Below are 18989 nucleotides of genomic sequence, written 5' to 3'. Positions count from 1 at the left end.
GCCTTCCACCCACCCGGGCTCATTTCCAAATATTAGGTCCAGAACTGCCCCCTCCTTTGTTGGGCTTTCTATGTAGTGACTAAATAAGTTCTCCTGGATGCAACTTAGGAATTTTTCTCCCTCCCTACCTTGCACACTGAAACTATCCTAGTTAATATTTGGGTAGTTAAAATCCCCCACTATTACTGCTCTATTGTTCTTACACTTCTCTGATATTTGACCCTGTTCCTCTCCCTGACTGTTTGGGGCCTATAGTACACACCCAACAGCGTGTTTGTCCCTTTTGTGTTTTTTACTTCTACCCACATGAACTCATTTGATGATCCTTCCAAGATATCATCCCTCTTCACTGCTATAATTGATTCCTTGATCAATATTGGAACCCCCCTCCTCTTTTGCCCCCCTCTCTATCTCGTCTGAATATCCTATAACCAGGAATGTTGAGCTGCCAGTCCTGCCCTTCTTTTAGCCAAGTATCGGTCATAGCTATGATATCATACTCCCATGTGCCTATCTGCGCCCTCAGCTCGTCTGCCTTATTCCTTAGGCTCCTTGCATTAAAATATATTCCATTTAGCCTTGTTAAACTCACTTCTTTCTTATCTAGCCTATGTTTCCTCTGTTTCCAGACTCACTTACTAATGTTTTAACTTCTAATTCCAATTCAGCTTCTCTCCCCTCTGAATTACTTTTCAGGATCCCATCCCACCTGACAATTTAGTTTAAATCTGCACCAACAGCATTGGCAAACCTGCCCGCGAGGATGTTGGTCCCGTTCCTGTTCAGATGTAAACTATCCAACTTGTACAGGTCCCACCTCCCCCAGAAACGGTCCCAATGCCCCAGGAATCTAAAGCCCTCTCTCCTGCACGAACTCGCCATCCACGCATTCATCTACTCTATCCTTCTGCTCCTAATGCGCGGCACTGGGAGTAATCTGGTGATTACTACCTTTAAAGTCCTGCTTTTCAATTTCCTACCTAACTCCCTAAAGTCTGCTTGCAGGACCTCATTTCTCTTTGTTCCTATGTCATTGATCCCAACATGGGCCATGACCTCTTGCTCTCTCCTCCTGAGAGCTGCGATAGTCAGAATTACTGAAGGATACTTGTGTGTTTTGTAAAGCAGAAGTATTTCATTTTTGAAAATATATGATGCAAACTATACTTTTTGCTATTATTATTTTGAAAGGCAATTGTTCAGCTCTCCAAGTGCACCAGTTTATTAGAGCAGCAATGTGCTGCACCCTGGGTTGGTAGCTCTGGGTGGAGTTTTTGCTTTGACTCAAAGGAATGAGAGATTACACTTATGAATATGATTTTTTGTTAAGTGTTTTTCAAAGACTAGAACTAGGGGACATAGTTTAAAAATAAGAGGTCTCCCTTTTAAGATGGAGATGGAGACTTTTTTTTTCTCTTAGAGAGTTGTTAGTTTGTGAGTTTCTCTTCCCCAGACAGCAATAGAGGTTGGGTCATTGAACTTATTCAAGGTTGAGTTGGGTAGATTTTTAATAGACAAGGGAGTTAGGGGCTATGGGCGTCAGGTAAGAGGGTGGAGTTGAGACCACAATCAGATCAGCCATGAAATGATCTCACACCGGCTTTAGTAACCAATCTATAAACAGAATCACAGCCCAATTTAAAACAGTTAATTTAAAATCATTCCTTGAATTGTTAATATGTTGTGCCATGATGAGGCAGGATATGGTTTTGTTGTAGTGATTTTTCACTGAAAGCTGAATTTGCTCAGCATTGAATTCAGGCTTCGGGATTTGCACCTCTTTTAAGTTATATACATAATTCAAATTAGTTTCTTACTTTTCCTCAGCCTCAGTTAAAGTGTGACTGGGTCCAAAGCAGCTACACTCAATAGTTTCTGAGAAATATCCACATGCACATTCTTTGAAATTTAAAGAACAGGAATTGTAGGAACCATTTATAAATGTGCTGCATGGGAGAAGGAAACCCTGGGGGCAGGGACTATGATAACTGTTCCTAGTTGTGCCTCAGACAAGTGATATTTTAATATCCATTCCCATTTACAGGGCTCATTTTGTGCAAAGACTGCTATTTCTTTCACCCCCCTTGATGTAGTTTTCTGGTGACATCAGTTAAAGAGATACATTGGGAATATAAACTTTTCCTTTCATTGATTTCTGTTTTCCTGAGACTGATTGCAAGTTAAGCCTGTTTATTAGTTTCTCAGTATACACCAAGCTTTTGTTGACAAGCTTTGTGAAGTCATTGATTGCACACTCCTTCCAACTCATTGCAACACAAATGGGTCTTCAGAAATGGTCAATGGTGTAGGTAAAGGCAGTGAATTGTTTGCCTTCAAATCCACCCTTCTGTATGATTCTTCAAACATAGGACAGTCTAATAGGTGAACACTGTACTGTGTCAGGTCTAATCTAAGCACACCAGCTGGCTATCATCAGAACAGATCAAATGTGGAAATAATCCACTTGAAATATCAGTTCTTGTTAGCTAACAAAAATAAACCAACTGTGATCATTTATTTATTTCTGTTACACAATGTGTTGTTATTTTTCATAGCTTAAAGCTATGGTTGGTTGAAAGCCTTGAAAATTTAGGGGTAGAACTTTGGGCACAACTACTTTTTAAGTGTATGGGCATGCAGGGTGCATTCCCTCTACCTGAATTATGAGGCCTGAGGTGCCCATCATACTGGAGCCACTGTGGCACAAGCAGCCAACCACTGAAGAGGACACCAAGATCAGGTCCTTGCTAGTGTTGTGAGATTTAAATTTCCTTGGACACATCAAAGAAATATTCTGCAGAGAATCTAAACTGTACTGGATAGAATAATAGTATAACATGAGGAGAAATGCAGCAACATGTTTAGCAAGATATATTACAGAGAAAGATTGTCATGGATGTTCTAACTAAGCAAGTGAGACGGGAAGTGCCATGGTCAATGATGTTTGAAGATGACAATGAGCTATGTGGTGAGGATGATGAGAACGTGACTGAATATCTGGAGAACTGGAGAAAAAAACTGGAAGACAGGGGTGTGAAGATCAGTAGACCAAAGACCCAATTATTTGACTATCAATTTGAGCCTAGGGAAGAGGATCAGGGTGAAGGTGTAGAGATGGGTGAAGATTTGGAGAAAGTGAGTAGTTTCAAGTGCCTGGGGTCAGTGGTGGCAGAAGATGGAAGTGCAGAAATGGAAATTAAGCAATGGATTAGCTCTGGATGGAGTAATTGGAAGAAGTGCAGTGGAGTGTTGTGTGATAGAAAGATATCACTGAAAGGAAGAATCTAGAAGACAGTTGTGAGACTGGCCTTGTTATATAGTGCAGAAAGTTGGGCAACATTAAGAAGAAAGGAACAACAATTGGACACATGAGATGCAAATGTTGAAGTGGCTGTGTGGAGTAACAAGAAGGAATAAAATCAGGAACCAGCACAACAGTGGGTCAGTGTAGATTGTGGGAGAATCGAAGAAAGTAGGTAAGTAGAGATTGAAATGATCTAGTCACCTGTTGAGAGAGAGAGAGAAAATGTGGTGAAGTGAGTGATGGAAATGGGACTGCTAGGAAGAAGGAGAAGAGGAAGGCCTAAGACCAGATGGAAAGATGTGGTGGTGGGAGATTTAAATGCAGAAGGATTGGAGGAGGAATGACAGGAGGAGATGGAGAAAGATGATCAACTAGCATTGTGGTGACTCCAAGTAAAATGGCAGAAGCTGAAGGAAGAAGAAAGATATTACAGAGAATGATAAAATATGATGGAAAATGCGAAATCAGTGGTTGGGAATGGGGCTTGGGAGCTGGTGAGGGTGAGACATGTATGCTAACCATAAACGTCAGACTGCAGTTTGAGGCATAAGGGTGGGAAAAATGCAAATAGTCTTAGCTAGCATTGCCATGAGCTGCTAATTCACTTTTGAGTTGATGCTTTTCAGGCTTAGAACCAGGGCTGATGACAACACTGCACTTTAACCTTAAGGGCCTAGCTTCAAGCTTCACACTAATTGGCCCAATAATGAATTATAAACCAGAACTGTAGAATGCAAGTCAAAGGAAGTCATGATTAAACTGATCAGACTACATTTGAATGATGTCTCCAATGCAGATCACTGAGTTAAAAGGGAGTCAGTGCAGTGAAGAGCCACAAGGAGGATACGCAGTGTTAGAAGATTGAATTATGAGATAAGGCTGGAGAGACTTAAGTATTCCTATCCCCTTCAGCATTCCTGACCGCTGACCCCATCAAGATTTTCAGGGTTAGGGGAGGCGCATCTTCAAGTCAGCCTTCTTGAGGATGAAACTGTGGTGCATGCCTCCTCCTGCCAAGCAGCCTTACTGTGGGTGGGCTGGCCAGGGGATGGGGAGTTGCCAGCAGTCCATTGTTTCAGGGGGCTATTTTAAAATGTTAAAAAAAATCCAATCTTTGGAATCCAGGCACTGACATCAATAAGGGCTGCTAGATGGACTCCACCTCTACTGCTATCAACTAAGTACTGCCAGAGAAACCTACAACATTTGTTACAACTGGTGCTCGGGTGAGGTCTCTCAATGTGTTATAATCCCGGATGAGATGCCCTAAACTGTAATGCTCCTGGGTGAGGAGGGGTGAACTGTCTCCCCTTCCTTATTCAACCCCCTCGGTGTGTCACAACAAGGTTAATTTAAAAAGGATCCCTTCCCTTGTGGATACCTTTTCCCAGTCCAGATGTATTTATGTTTTAAAAGGAGCCAATTTAACCAGGCTTTCTTGACTTTAAGAGTGAGTTTGTTAGTTACTAAAACACAAGAAAAAATAATAAAAATGTAACACATACACACCGATTAGAAATGAGAAGCAAATCCAGAAATAACAGTTAAAAAGATATACGAATCGGACTTTGCTGGTCTGTGAGGAGTAGATGATGAAACGCTGTGGCCGTTAAGTTGGAAGATTTCGGTAGAGCTGACTTTGGGCAGTTGAGCAGTTGTTTTGGAGATCCTTGGTTCTGCAGGTTAGCTGAAAGCAATTGTTCTGGTTTATCTTTGACTGTGACTTTGCTGACTTGTGACTTGCTTCCAGCAATCAGAGACAGAGGACTTTTTTACCTGCAAGCGCAGGGATGCCTGGTTGATGTTCTTCAGTTGTGACCTTCACAGTTTTATGAAAGTATAATAATTTTTATAATGTTATTCTGGTTTATTGTCAAGTTGATTTGTGGGTGTGAGTGTAGATGGTTCTGTCTGTGTGATTTAATTACATTTGGAGTCAGGGAGACTGTAAGCTTGAAATTATAAAAAGAAGTTAGGCGTAGAAGTGTACTGGAAATGCTAAACATGGATGCTGTCTTAGCATATAAGGTGTGAAAGAAATTTGCATTTTTAACTAAGTGAAGGAGTTGTTTGGATTTCAAAGGGATGTTAGGATGTTTACAACTAGTGAGAGAAGCAAGGCCAAGCAGTGTGTTTATTTTCCCCAAAGGTTACTGACAATATTGGCAAAATGAAAGTTTTTATATTATGGGAAAAGTACATTTCCAAAGACATATGGAACAATGGAATTTACAGACTAAAGAAAGAGAAAAACATATATAAAGGGAAATGAAAGGCTATGTTGTGGGGCCATGTAAGATTTAACGGGAATGTGTGAAACGGCCTTCAGGAAGCCTCCAGCCATTTGTGCATAAGTCTGCTGTGTCCAGTAACTAACATTGGAGACAAGCTTTTGGAATTCCACTATCAAGTGGGTACTGTGGTAACTTGCTGGCTTGCTTTTTAAAATTAAAATCTATTTTGGACTGTTGCCTTAAAAGGGGTGTGTAATTGGGAATCAGGTTAATTAGGAATTTTAGGATTTGTTATAGTATTAAGTAATTATAATCTAATGTATGTGCTTGAAATCTTTTCTTTTGTTAATAAATACTTTAATTTTTAAAATCTCTAAAGGTCTTAGTGGACTCATTACTTCTGAATTCAGTGCACACATCATCTCATAATAAATACAAATTGCAAAACTGTTGTGACAGTGTGGCAAAGTTTCCCTCATGAATTTGGTCTGCTTGGCACACATCATCTGCCATGTCATAACAACAGCACATCTTTGCACACCAAACCTGGAGCACTATAACTAGCACACAGAACTAGGGTTGCAGTTGGCTTTTTAACCCCTTTTCTTGTGTATTCCTGGAAGGGGGAAACATGTCCTTCACCCAGATCAGCTTTCTTTTAAACTCACAATATGTCCACAGTCTGGATTATAATTCACAGGAGATGGTTTCTGATAAGATGGTAATCAGCCTTCATTTTCTCTGCAACCACAGGAGATTATAGTTCGGATTTTACATTGCATGTTTTCCTTTGAAGTGTCTCTGTCTGAAGTAGACCTTGACATCTTTTTAGGTGTGACATTCTGTTCTCTGTACTAGTTGGTCAAGTGTAATATACATAGGAATTTTCCAGCAAGTGTTTACTTTACATTCTCAGCTAGCTTAATCTTGCATGTCCTTTTTTAAAAGAACACGTCTTACTTAAAAGTTCAAAATGTCTGTAAGTAATTCGGGGCTATGATCCATGGTCATGACAAAATGGCATGCCTATGCTCGACTGAGGGCAGAGAAATGGGAACTCAAAACTTAGGAAGTCTACCCCTTGGTTCTCAGCCTTGATGAGTGCACATTGGTTTCATTCCCTTCTCCCCCCACCCACAGTGCAGTTAAGGTGAGGTCCTGGTGTATCTGGGTCCTGGTAGAATTTGAAACTGTTCCAGTGGTCTTTCAGTGGGACTCTGCTGAAACAGCCACAAGATTTCAGGATTCTTTTTTTTTTGCCATTACCAAGTCAAGAAGTAGACTATGTTACTTTAATTACTTGTCTTTTACTTTCCAACAGAAAGGGAATATCAAAAGTAACAGCCGACTATCACTGCTTTCCTGAGAAAACAAATGTTTCTATTCCAGCTAATTTTACAAAACATGTTCAAGGAGCAATTCAGAATTACAACAGGTAAAATGTTTCCATGTATTATTTAATAGATAATTAGAAAGAAAATGTAGAGTTATGAATGATTAATGTACATGAGAATTAGTTTAGTCATGAGGTGCAGCCAGGTGTAATTGTTAAATATAGGTGTATTTGCACTGCCGAGGCTTCTGGTAGATATTATTGTGTTTTTTTAATAAAAACGTAAAGCAAAGACGATGACCAGGATTTGATGGAGTCCGCAAACTTGATAACCGGGGTGAGGAGTGGGGGGTTGGGGGGGGGTGGGGGGGGGGGGCGGAATGCTGGGAGAATTGGGTGGGAGTACCTGCTTTCGATTTCCAGCATCAGGAGAACTGTCCCCAGAAGGACCGACATGGGAACCTCGCCTGCTGGTGCCCAGATGTTAATTAGGCTCATTAATAAGCCATTTAGAACCAATTATATCTGAGATTGCCAGAATTCAATGGTGGCTCAGGAATTAATGGGACTTGCACAGGTCTCCTGTGGCTTCTAAACGCCAGCCAGCAAATATTGTCAGGTTATCCAGTGGCCTTTTGGTGGGGGGAGGGGCGGAGTGGGGGGGTGGTGGAGGCTGGCGGGTGGTACCCAGCTTTGGGAATGAGGGTGTCACTGAAGCCAACCCCCACCCTGCGCTTGCCTTTGACCCCCCCTCCACTCCTCACTGCCAACCCCCTCCCCGCGATTCCCATCCTGCCCCACTCAGCTGTCTCCAGCAATCCAGCGATGATCCCTGGTGAAGGTCTTGGAGTATTACAGGCAGTAGCCGCTGCTCCCAGTGGGGCTGCTGGCAATGGGGAGCTGCTAGCCTCATTAGCCGGCAGCTCATGGGGATGGATTTTCCACCCTCTGGGGCCTTGACCATATAGGAGGCTTGGCACTGGCTAGTTGAGTGCCTGCTTGCACTTAAATTGCACTGGGCCTCCTGGAGAGAAGCGACGTCGGGCTCCACTGGTTTCCAACGAGTTCTCTGTCACTGGGAGTAAATTCTCTCCTATAGGTTCACTTATTTGAAACACATCTTCCTCCATTTCTCGCACTCTGGAACATTACACTTTTCTCAGCTTTCTATATTTAATTGTGATTGAATTTTCCATTGCTCTCTAGTGAAATAGCTTGGCTTCGCATGGATATTTAGTGTGAATTTAGACAACAGTAAAGCAAATGATGCATGTTCATGAAATATTGCAATGCCTGTTGTTGTCTTTCAGATTGTGTGCTGTTGTTTAAACTTTGCTGTGTTCTTGAGTCAACAAAAATAAGGCTCTGTGATTCCTAAGCTATATAAACCACTAATGTTCGAGGATTAACCTTACTCCATAATAAATTAGTCAATTAAATTTTCAGAATGTGGATATGTGAGATTGGCCCTAGTATCCTGAGTTAGTGAGGATAAAATCAACCAGATCTTAAGCCCCTGTCCAGCACATGTGATTGGACATCACATGATGACTGGATTAGTACCCGCTGTGATGCTTCTGTGGTGGGATAGCCTACTGACTGTTTCCTGACAGATTGATACTTGGAGAACCGATAACATAGTGGAAGCAAAGGAGTCACCATCTTCAGCAAGAAAATTGTGGGGGTGGAGGCATGATTAAAATAAAAGTTATGGTCAAAACCTTGACATAGCAAACTTTTCATCATACTATTTTCATTCTAAAAATTTTGACAAAATGTATCTTGTTTATGTGATGTCATAATTTGTTGCTATGCCCCAAAGGGCGTTATAGTAGTGATGCTGTTAAGTCGTTGACAATTTCCATTTTGCCACATTAGTACCGTGGCTGAGATATTCGTAACTAAAACCTTTTGTCAGCCTTTTGATAAATGTCCAGGATCAGGTTACAAAACGGAGATGGAGTTGGTGGGGGATTAGGTGCAGTGCAATAGACCTAAGGGAAATAATTATTTTTGTCTGTTGGTGCTGTAGGCTTCTCAGCAATTGCTCACTGCTACTTTTTGCACACACAGCCTTCTCCCCCCAACCCGCTTCAGGCTGCCACAAACTCCCTTTCCCCGAGAGACTTTGGCAGGGTTAGTGCTGGAAGTCACTGGAAGGTGCTCCTTCATAGTTATGCTGGTGAACTGGCACCATGAATCTTTGGGACTATTATAACCACAAGAAAATGTGGATAATCTTGATGTGTTGAATTTTTGTGGGAATAAATTGATTGTGAACTTGAGAGTTTAAACATGCACAACAATGCTAAAACACTGGATAAATACAAAACAGCTGCCCCTATAGTGGGGATGTTTCGACTATGGAGCAATGTGTGTTTAAAAATGTGTGCCAGTATATTTTTATCAAATCGTCCCACAGCAACTCTGATTGTGATAGAAAAGTTAAGTAGAATTGTTCAAGAGAGATTTGGATGCCTGAATTTATATATTGGTGTCAACCTTGACTCAGTGGTAGCACACTGGCTATCGAAGGTCATGCGTTCAAGCCTCAATACAGAGACTATAGTACACATCTCGGCTGACAAGTAAATGTTGCACTGTCGGAGGTGCCGCCTTTCAGATGGGACGTTGTCTGTCCCCTCATTTGACATAAAAGATCCCATGACACTATTTGATGAAGAGTAGGGAAGTTATCCTGAAGCCAACACCAAAAGCAGATGATTTGGTCATTTATTTCATTGCCATTTGTGGGACCTTTCTGTGCAAAAAATTGACATTACAATAGTGACTACACTTCAAAAGTGCTTCATTTGCCATGAAGTGCTTTGGGACATCCAGAAGTTTGAGAAAAAATGCTATATAAATGCAAGTTCTTTCTATATTTTAATACCATACTGGGAGAAATACAAAGGGAATGTGGGGGTTCTATTTTAATTCTAATATTACAATGGCTGAGTGAATTCCTTAGCATGTGATGGAAAGTAACTTTCCTTTTCTCTTTAGTAGTGAATCCATTGTATCTGAATCACCTAGTGGGCAGACCACACCAACATACCTTAATAATTCTTGGTCTGCAATCCAGAGCTATACAACAGGCCTGTCCACAGAGCGCAGTTCAGTCTACTCCTGGAGAGATGACGTGAGTATCGCAGGGTAACAAGGATTCTGGGAATTATAGACAGGGTATGAAGGATGTTAGGGGTTAGAGGCAGGTGACAAGGATGCTGGGAGTTAAATGTAGGGTGAGGAGGATGCTGGGAGTTATAGTTGGTGAGTAAAGGATGCTGGCAGTTACTGACAAGGTGTAAGGGATGTTCGGGGTTACAGGTGGGCTGTAAGGGATGCTTGGTACTGTAGAATTCATCTGAATTCTGAATCGGTTTCTTGTCTGGCCAAAGCTGATCATATCCTTCCAATTCTGAAATATCGTTTCCAATTTTCACCTTCTTTCTTCTCTTTCTCTACTGAAAGTCAGAACTCTTCAGGCACCTTCTGCCACTCTGCCCAAGTGCCTATTCTTCCTGTGAATGTGAGGAAACTATTCTACAGCAGGGGAATCAATAGAAAGCTTGCTGCTGTTTTCACCTGGTGCTCACACACTGCACTTTCAGCAGGGTCACTGGATAATAGGACCATATGAATTTTGAGATGATAAAAGACCAAGGGTTCATCCTGCTAGTCGCATGGTTAAACGATAGTTGTTGACTGATCATAGCAATTCATCTCTATCAATTAGTCTACAACAGACCGAACATGATGCAAGTGATGGAATGCTTTGGGAATCATTGATCCAAACTCACCTGTTCCCTCCAAAGTATGCTACCCTGGCCATCTGTCATGTCTCAGATTATTCATGGACCATACCCAGAATGTTATTTTCTGGAGGTAACCTACCTGATTTTCCAGGGAGTCCTGGTTGCTTTTTACTTCCTTCTAATCCAGGGGCACGGAGGTCTATCCCATAGCCTCAGCATTGGCCAAATCAATCCGTATCCATCAAAATCTTAAGAGGTTTATACTCAGATTTGGATTTCTTCATATTGCAATAATCAGTTTTTGCTGTGTAAGTTTAGAGGCAGATTTTTGTGTTTCATATCTGATGTTATGTTCTCATGGACTGGGTCAGCTGAAGTCCAAGCTTCTCTAGATTGGATCAGTCCAAATAAATTCAATTTGCACCAATTCACAACAGCTCTCTTATTCTGACCCGATTCAGTAAAAGAGAGTACAAGTTACTTTCTTAAGAGACATCACTGGCAATGACTCTCTGTGCTTGGGTTTTAGGAATTTGACAAAGCAAACACACGGACAGTACATCAGCTGTTCTGGGAAATCGATGAGATGCTGTTTGAAGGAAAGGTGAGCAGTCGTACGGAAAGCATTCAAACTGAGTGTCAAGAATGGAGAGAACGTTCACCCCAGCTCAGGTCAGTACTTGAGAAACAAGACAACATCACCTATCTCGAGATAACAATTAACAGCAGTATCAACGGAAACAATATGCCAAAACTAGCCATTTATGCCGTGAGGATGAGAGAAAAATAGGGGGAGGGTATTTTAACCCTAGCCATTCAGCAAAAAACAGATAGGTGAGCAATTAACGTACCCTATTTACTAATTAGCTGCTTCGTGCTGAGTAGGTTCAAAGACACTTCCTTAAAGCCGATGCTGTCCTTCAAATAAGCAGCTCGGGGACTGATGACATCATCGGGCCCTGACTGAAATTCTAACTGAACATAGACAAGTATGGCTTCCCTGCCAGGCCGAAGCTGCTCAGAAATGGATCATGATGTGAGGAAGCCCTGAAAGGTGAGTTGTTTTACTATTCTTCGTGGAGCCAAGGGGATCAGAAGGGCTCACGAATACCTTTAGGCCTCCCTTGCCCTGGACTCTTCCTTCCCATGAGACGCACCCCCTCATCCCCCAGAAGCCCCTTCCTATAACCATCTGCGAGCTCACAGGCAGTAGGATAGTGCTTATTATGTTGTTATGTTATTCATTAAAGAGCTGAGAACCAATTGTTCTGTGAATATATATCCCGGAGTACCACATTCACTGTGGCATTGCAGTCATGTGCCGAGTAGCAATATATCAGCCCATCAAGTACATGGAAAGGGGAAAGAAATGCACTTGGTGAAGCTCAGCATTTCAAGTCTAAAGTCTGATTATGTCTAACTTATGGGAACCTGAAGGCATAGGGATGCTCAATTTTCCACAATCCAGCTGCTGATTCCTGGCCATTCCAGGTAGGTAATGAGGACCAGCATATAAAATCACTGTGGGCTCATGCTGCTGCTGGATGCGTCGGAATTAACATGAGGCGGGTTTTAACTCCTGCTGGAGACCTTCTGGGATCTAAAATCCCACTCATGGAAGAGGGAAAAAAAAATCTGACACAAAAATAGAAAATGCTGGGAACACTGAGCAGCTCATTCAGCATCAGTGGAGAGCACAGCTGAGGTGATGTTTGAGGAGTAACTCTTTATCAGAATAAAACAATCACTTAAATGGAAACAGAATAAAGAGAGCAAAGAGGGGCAAAATCCAAGGCTCCCCATCGTGGCGAAAATTCCGGATATGGCCGAATTTTCCAAGTCCTACCCTCAACCCGGCAATTCCCATCTTCACAGGGGCAGGACTGGAGTTGGGCTGGGATTCGCGCATGCACAATTTGTGGAGGAAGCTGGCCATTGAAATCACCAGCTGCCTCCATTGATGTGGGATTTTGAAAGGACAGGGATGTGGAATCTGAAGCGTGCAGAATAGAACAGGTAAGAAGAGGTTTGAACTTGGTGGATGCATTTGGATAGCTAGGTTATCCCTTTGGAGAGGTAAGGTACCCCTTTGGATAAGTTCCTAGAAGACCTTTGGGAGAGGTAAGGTACCCTTTGGGATTGTTAAAGATGAACATGATTATGTACTTTTTATGCAAAAACTGAGTGGAACTGTCCAGCTGTAAAAGAGTAGTCCAGCTGTCAAGGAACTGTTAGAGAGCTGTGCAGGTGTCAAAGGACTGTCCAACTCTCAAGGAACTGTCCAGCTGTTAAGGAACTGTCCAGCAGTCAAGAAAGTGTTCAGTTGTCAAGGAAGTATCAAAGCTATCAAAGCTATCCAGGAAGTGTCAAAGCTGTCTAAGCTGTCCAGGAGGTGTCAAAGCTGTCAAGGAACTGTCCAGGGATACTGTTACTAGGTGAGTTGGCATGGAGGGAGTAGGGGAAAAGGGTGATGGAGGGGGGCATGGATTGGCATGAGTTGGCACTAAGTTGGCATGGGGATATGGGGATGGGTAGCAGGGCACTAAGTTGGCATCAGGAGCATGGGCAATGGGGGTGGGTAGAGGGGCACTAAGTTGAATAGGGGTATGGGAGGCCATGGGGGCAGGGTTGGCATAGGTTGTCATGGATAGGGCATAGGGACTGTGTGGGGGTGAGGTGGGTTGAAGGCTGGAGGGATGCTTTTTGTTCTTTTAAATTTATTTAAACACAGTGCTGGAGCACAGAAGTAGGACTTGTACCTCTGCACCCGGCATTTGCTCTGGGGTTGACTGCCCTGACTTCTGTTTCAATCCGCCACCCCAGGGATAAAAATCTGGGCCCAAGAGAGTTTTACCAAATGATCTGTAACTGTTTAGAAGAGAAATAGGAGCTCGTTGGATGATTTTGGAATGCACTACCTGAAAGGGTGGTGGAAGCAGATTCAAGAATAACTTGCAAAAGGGAATGTGAAGGGAAAAAATTGCTGAGCTATGGGGATTGGGAAGGGGAATGGGAGTAATTGAATAGCTCCTTCAAAGAGCTGGCAGAGGCACGTAGGGCTGAATGTGTTCCATCTGTGGTGTATCATTCTATGATTCTTTGACCACAAAGATGCTTGCATCAAAGAACTAAAATGATGGAAACAAGGGATATGTGAATAGCTAAGGTACTGAGAAGTAATTCAGACCTGAAGCTGAAACAGGAGAAATCGTTGAAACAGGAAAATTAAGGAAAATAAACAGAGCCAAAAAGCACTGCCGGTTCTCAGTAGGTGAGGCGGCAACTAAGGTTTTATCCCTGAAACAACACTGAACTCACGCTTTATTGACAGAAACTGCCTGACTTGATGAGTATATCCAGCATTTATCTTTTTTACCAGCACCTGCAGTCACAGACTCCTCTATCAGCACTGTGTTCAGACAAAGGGTCTCAAGGACCCCACACTGTTTTGTCAGATTTTCCTGTAATGAATGCTCCTCCTAGGCCTTTGTATCTGTTGTCGCTTCTATCCTCGAATATTCTAATGTTCTCTTTGCAGGTCTCCCACCTTGTGCATCCATATACTTGATCTCATCCAAAAATCTGCTGCCTCTGTCGTACCTCGCACCAAGTTCCTTTCACCCCTATTAACAAACATACGAACATATGAATTAGGAGTCGGAGTAGGCCACTCGGCCCCTCGAGCCTGCTCTGCCAATAAGCTCATGACTGATCTGATTGTGGCCTCAATGCCACTTTCCTGCCTGCCCCTGTGCTCAGTGCTCTACATCGGTCCCTCTCTGGCAAAGAATCGACTTTAAAATTCACTTCTTTCAAATCCCTCCATAGCTTTGCCCCTTCTCATCTCTATAACCTCTTCCAGCCCTAGAACCCTTTGAGATCTCTGCTCTCCTCCAATTCTTATCTCTTGAGCATCTCTAATTTTAATTGCTTCACCATTGGCAGACATACCCCTATCTGCCTAGGCCCTTATTTTTGGAATTTTATCCGTAACCCTCTCTTTTCTCCTTTGAGATGTTCCTTAAAGCCGACCTTTGTGACCAAGCTTTTGGTCATCTATCCTAATATCTTCTTCAGCTGAGCATCTTGGGAAGTTTTACCACATTAAAGGTGCCATGTAAATATAAATTGTTGCTTGTTTTCATATTTTGCTTTGTGCAGCTTCTAATCTTGATTGACCCAGGAATGTTGTTAGGTGAAAAGTATTATAACCAGCTGGATTGTTTGCTTTCCGTATTTTTCTACATGATGCAGGATTTTGGGAACCCAGCTCTTGCTGCCAAAAGATGAAGGCTTTCAACATTTCCAGAGTAGAGGAAATAGCTCCGTGATAACAAGGGCATTACCTAGTTTCTGTGATAGCACCAGCGATATGAAGGAGTAAGTCCTTAAATCATAGATTAAATAGACCTTCAATGAATTATTAATTATGAAAGATTTTCTACTATCAGTTGTTCTCTTGTATAATTTATGTATCATAAAGGTCCTGTTTCCCTTCGTTCTGTGTCCTTTTTAAATGCTGTGCATCTGTGATTTCTTCCAGTTCTGATAAATGGCCTACACGTGAAGGGCTAACTTTTTTGCTCCTTTGCCTACACACTGACTAACCTGCTGAGGGTTTCCAGCATTTTCTGTTTTTGGAACAGGACATTGTCGCTTAACCAGTGATGCCAGCAACATGGGGAAGAATTTTCTCCCCATTGGGGGGGGGAGTGCAGGAGCGGGTGTGTGCAGTCGCGCCTCTGATCGGCGCCCCCGATTGGGGGTGCGCCGCTATTTTACATGGGCAGGCCAATTAAGGCATTAAGGCCCACCCATCATGACATCTGCCAGGAAGTGCTATGCACTCCCTGTGCGGGTGGGGCAGGGGTTATATTTTTAAAAACCTACATGAAACCGCATCCCGCCCATGGATGAGGTTTCATGCTTTTTCTGAAGCCCGCCAGGGCTCCCGGCCTGCCTGCCAACCTTAAGTTTGGATGGGCAGGTCCATTAACGACTTCAATTACTTTTTAAATGGCCTCAATTGGCCGTTGACAGGCCGGCAGGCGCACAACTGATTTGCCTATGCCCCCGCCGACCTGAAAATGGAAATGATGTGGGGTGACGTCGGGAGTTGCACCAGACATCATCCCGCGTCATTTTACGCGTCAGCGAGCGGGCCCCGCCCCCTGCTCACCGACCTAAAGATCCTGGCCATGATTTCCAGCTTTTAAAAAAAATCCGTTATTTATATTTTGATTTTATTCACTTACACATAAGGAATAAGTGCACCGAACACTGTAAAACTGCCCTGTTAATTGCAATGGTGTGATTGAATAAATTCTTCTTGTAGAACGTATAAGCCCTAAAAACATTTTTCTTCTCTCAGGCTGAGCCTCTCAGGCCTACGTCTGCTTCCGGCCCAATCTCCCTTCCACAGTGGGTTAGGATCAAACTCCACTATGAATTCCCTCGACTCAGACTCCTCTATTTTCTCATTCCTAGAGGAGGAGATCTATGATATGGACGGAAACATTGAAGAGTATTTTGCATATGACAGTAAAGAATGGTAAGCGGAGGTTACGTATATGCAGAAAATAGTTTTATTTTCATGTCTCAAATAGTAAATGCTATAGTTTGACTGAAATTATATTTGCGTTTGATCAAAATCATACAATCCAATGATGATTTTATTAAAATATAGCCTGCTGCTTCTGGGAATGGGTTCAGGCTAACGTAAACTAAAAGCAAATCACCATGGATGCTGGAAATGTGATATAACAACAGAAAATGCTGGAGATACTCAACAGGTCAGGCAGCATTTGACAATGAATGATCATTGACCTGAAACATTAACTTTGTTCACTGTTCCCTCCACAGATGCTCCTTGACCTGCTGAGTATTTTCAGCATTTTCTGTTTTCATTTCAGGTTAAGTTGTGTTTCTGTTTATCATTCCTCAGAGTGTAAAAGTAACAGTACAGGGGACTCCACCTAAGGTTCAGCAAATTTAATGGTTGTGCAGTGGGCTCATGTATGAATGTGCTGCAGTCTCAAATTCAAGTTGCCGTTGTCATCTAGATTGTATGGAGCTGTTTGGAGGGACAGAAAATCAGCAAATAATCCCTCATATTCCAAGAACTTTTGCAGGTTTCTGGGATGCAAGAGGGGAGGCGGAAACATTGAAACAAAAGTTCCAATAAAACTTGAGCCAGTAATCAGGCAAGTGGGGTTCAAAGTAAGCAACAAGTCATCCCAAACCTTGGCAGCATGAAGCTCAGGCTATTTTAACTTCTGAGCCTCATCTACAATTCCTCAATCAGTTGCTGACCGATAATGAAAGGGAAGCGGCATTCGGTCAGCTGGAGGGAGTGGAATGTTAACCAGCATGGGACCACTGGCAGGGACCAGAAGAATCATCCCCAGCAATTGGGTAAATAGTGGTTTGGTAGTGCAGAACTTGGGAATTGCTGAAAAAAGAGACATGTTGAAGCTTTTCATCTTGCACTCCTAAGGACACTTCATAAAATACCAATATAAGGGGAAAACAGCAGTTTATACTGTATGTGAAGAGAGTGCTGATTGGTTGGCTAGAGGAATCCAATCGGTAGAGGCATTGCCGTGGTGAAAGCACCAGTGATAGTGACTGACAGTTAACTGCCAAACATTGTTTGAAATTTAAACCAGGTAGCTTGATTCTGATTGGTCAAGGCATTGCCCTGAGGAATGAGTCAGTGAATGGCTGTCACTTATTTTGTTTAGCTGAAACAGGCACAATGTGTGTACATGTTCTTTCTATCTGCAAAGAAAAAGGGTCCTGTGTATTAATATATGTAGCTTTCAGGACACATAAACGCATCACACTGCGAGCCCAACTGACAATCTCAACTTAGCTGTCAGTGTAATTCTTAGCACACTGAGGGTTGTTTAGAAAATGTTGTCCAATTGTGGAATCACATCTAATGGGTACGGTATGCCCCTTGCAAATAGTGGCTGGGATATGCTGTTTGACACGATCCACCAGTCCTTGGGATGTACGGCCTACATACCTAGCATCACACTGGCACTGAAACTCATATACCACATTACATTCTGCCTATCACACAAATGAGTAATGTGGTATTTGAATTTCAGTGCCAGTGTGATACTAGGTATGTAGGCCGTACATTCCAAAGACTGGCAGATTGTATCAAACAGGATGTCACAGTCGCTGTTCACAATGGGAAAGGTACAGACTGCACCCAACCAGCCCGTGTTTGCAAAACTCAAAACACAGTGTCCAGCATTAGAGGTGATTCTGCTATTGGGCAACATTTGCTAAATAATCCTCAGTGTGGTAAGAATTTAAGATTGTCAGTTGCGCTCGCAGTGTGGCACATTTGTGTGTACTGGAAGCTACACATATTAATACACAGGGCCCTGTTCTTTGCAGACAGAAAGAACATGTACACACATTGTGCCTGTTTTAGCTAAACACAATAAGTGACAGCCATTCGCTGACTCATTCCTCAGGGCAATGCCTTGATCAATCAGAGTCAAGCTGCCTGGTTTAAATTTCAAACAATGCTTGGTAGTTAACTGTCAGTCACCACTAATTGGTGCATTCTCCATGGCAATGTCTCTACTAATCAGAGTCCACTTGCCAACCAACCAGCACTCTCTTCTTAGACAGTATAAATTGTTGTTTTCTTCTTATATTGGTATTCTTATGAAGTGTCCTGATGAGTACAAGATGAAAAACTTCGACATATCTGTTTCCGCAATAAGACCATAAGACCATAAGACATAGGAACAGAAATTAGGCCATTCGGCCCATCGAGTCTGCTCCGCCATTCAATCATGGCTGGTAAGTTTCTCAACCCCATTCTTCCGCCTTCTCCCCATAACCTTTGATCCCCTAACCAATCAAGAACCTATCTATCTCGGTCTTAAATACACTCAATGACCTGGCCTCCATAGCCTTCTGTGGCAATGAATTCCATAGATTCACCACTCTCTGGCTAAAGAAGTTTCTTCTCATCTCTGTTCTAAAAGGTCTTCCCTTGACTCTGAGGCTGTGCCCTCAGGTCCTAGACTCTCCTACTAATGGAAACATCTTCCCCACGTCCACTCTATCCAGGCCTTTCAGTATTTTGTAAGTTTCAATCAGATCCCCCCTCATCCTTCTAAACTCCATCATTGAGGACCCAGAGTCCTCAAACGTTCCTCATATGTTAAGCCTTTCATTCCTGGGATCATTCTCGTGAACCTCCTCTGGACCCTCTCCAGGGCCAGCACATCCTTCCTGAGATACGGGGCCCAAAATTGCTCACAATATTCTAAATGTGGTCTGACCAGAGCCTTATAAAGCCTCAGCAGCACATCCCTGCTTTTATATTC

General features: G+C 42.7%; 1 protein-coding gene across 3 annotated transcripts in view; it reads left to right on the top strand.

Moving 5' to 3' along the window:
* fam149a (family with sequence similarity 149 member A) overlaps window positions 1-18989 on the top strand; it is a 144633-nt gene that overhangs the window by 48291 nt on the left and 77353 nt on the right. For all 3 annotated transcript variants that reach the window (XM_078548704.1, XM_078548720.1, XM_078548713.1), the window contains exons 2-6: window positions 6860-6973; window positions 9878-10013; window positions 11159-11301; window positions 14884-15009; window positions 16001-16180. In XM_078548704.1, coding sequence (XP_078404830.1) covers window positions 6860-6973; window positions 9878-10013; window positions 11159-11301; window positions 14884-15009; window positions 16001-16180 — 699 coding nt within the window. The remainder of the gene's footprint in view (window positions 1-6859; window positions 6974-9877; window positions 10014-11158; window positions 11302-14883; window positions 15010-16000; window positions 16181-18989) is intronic.

Source organism: Cetorhinus maximus, chromosome 1 (assembly GCF_964194155.1).
Source record: "Cetorhinus maximus chromosome 1, sCetMax3.hap1.1, whole genome shotgun sequence".
NCBI classification, from domain to species: Eukaryota; Metazoa; Chordata; class Chondrichthyes; order Lamniformes; family Cetorhinidae; genus Cetorhinus; species Cetorhinus maximus.
The sequence above is the reverse complement of the archived record's forward strand: the minus strand, read 5'-3'. Positions and strand labels throughout refer to the sequence as shown.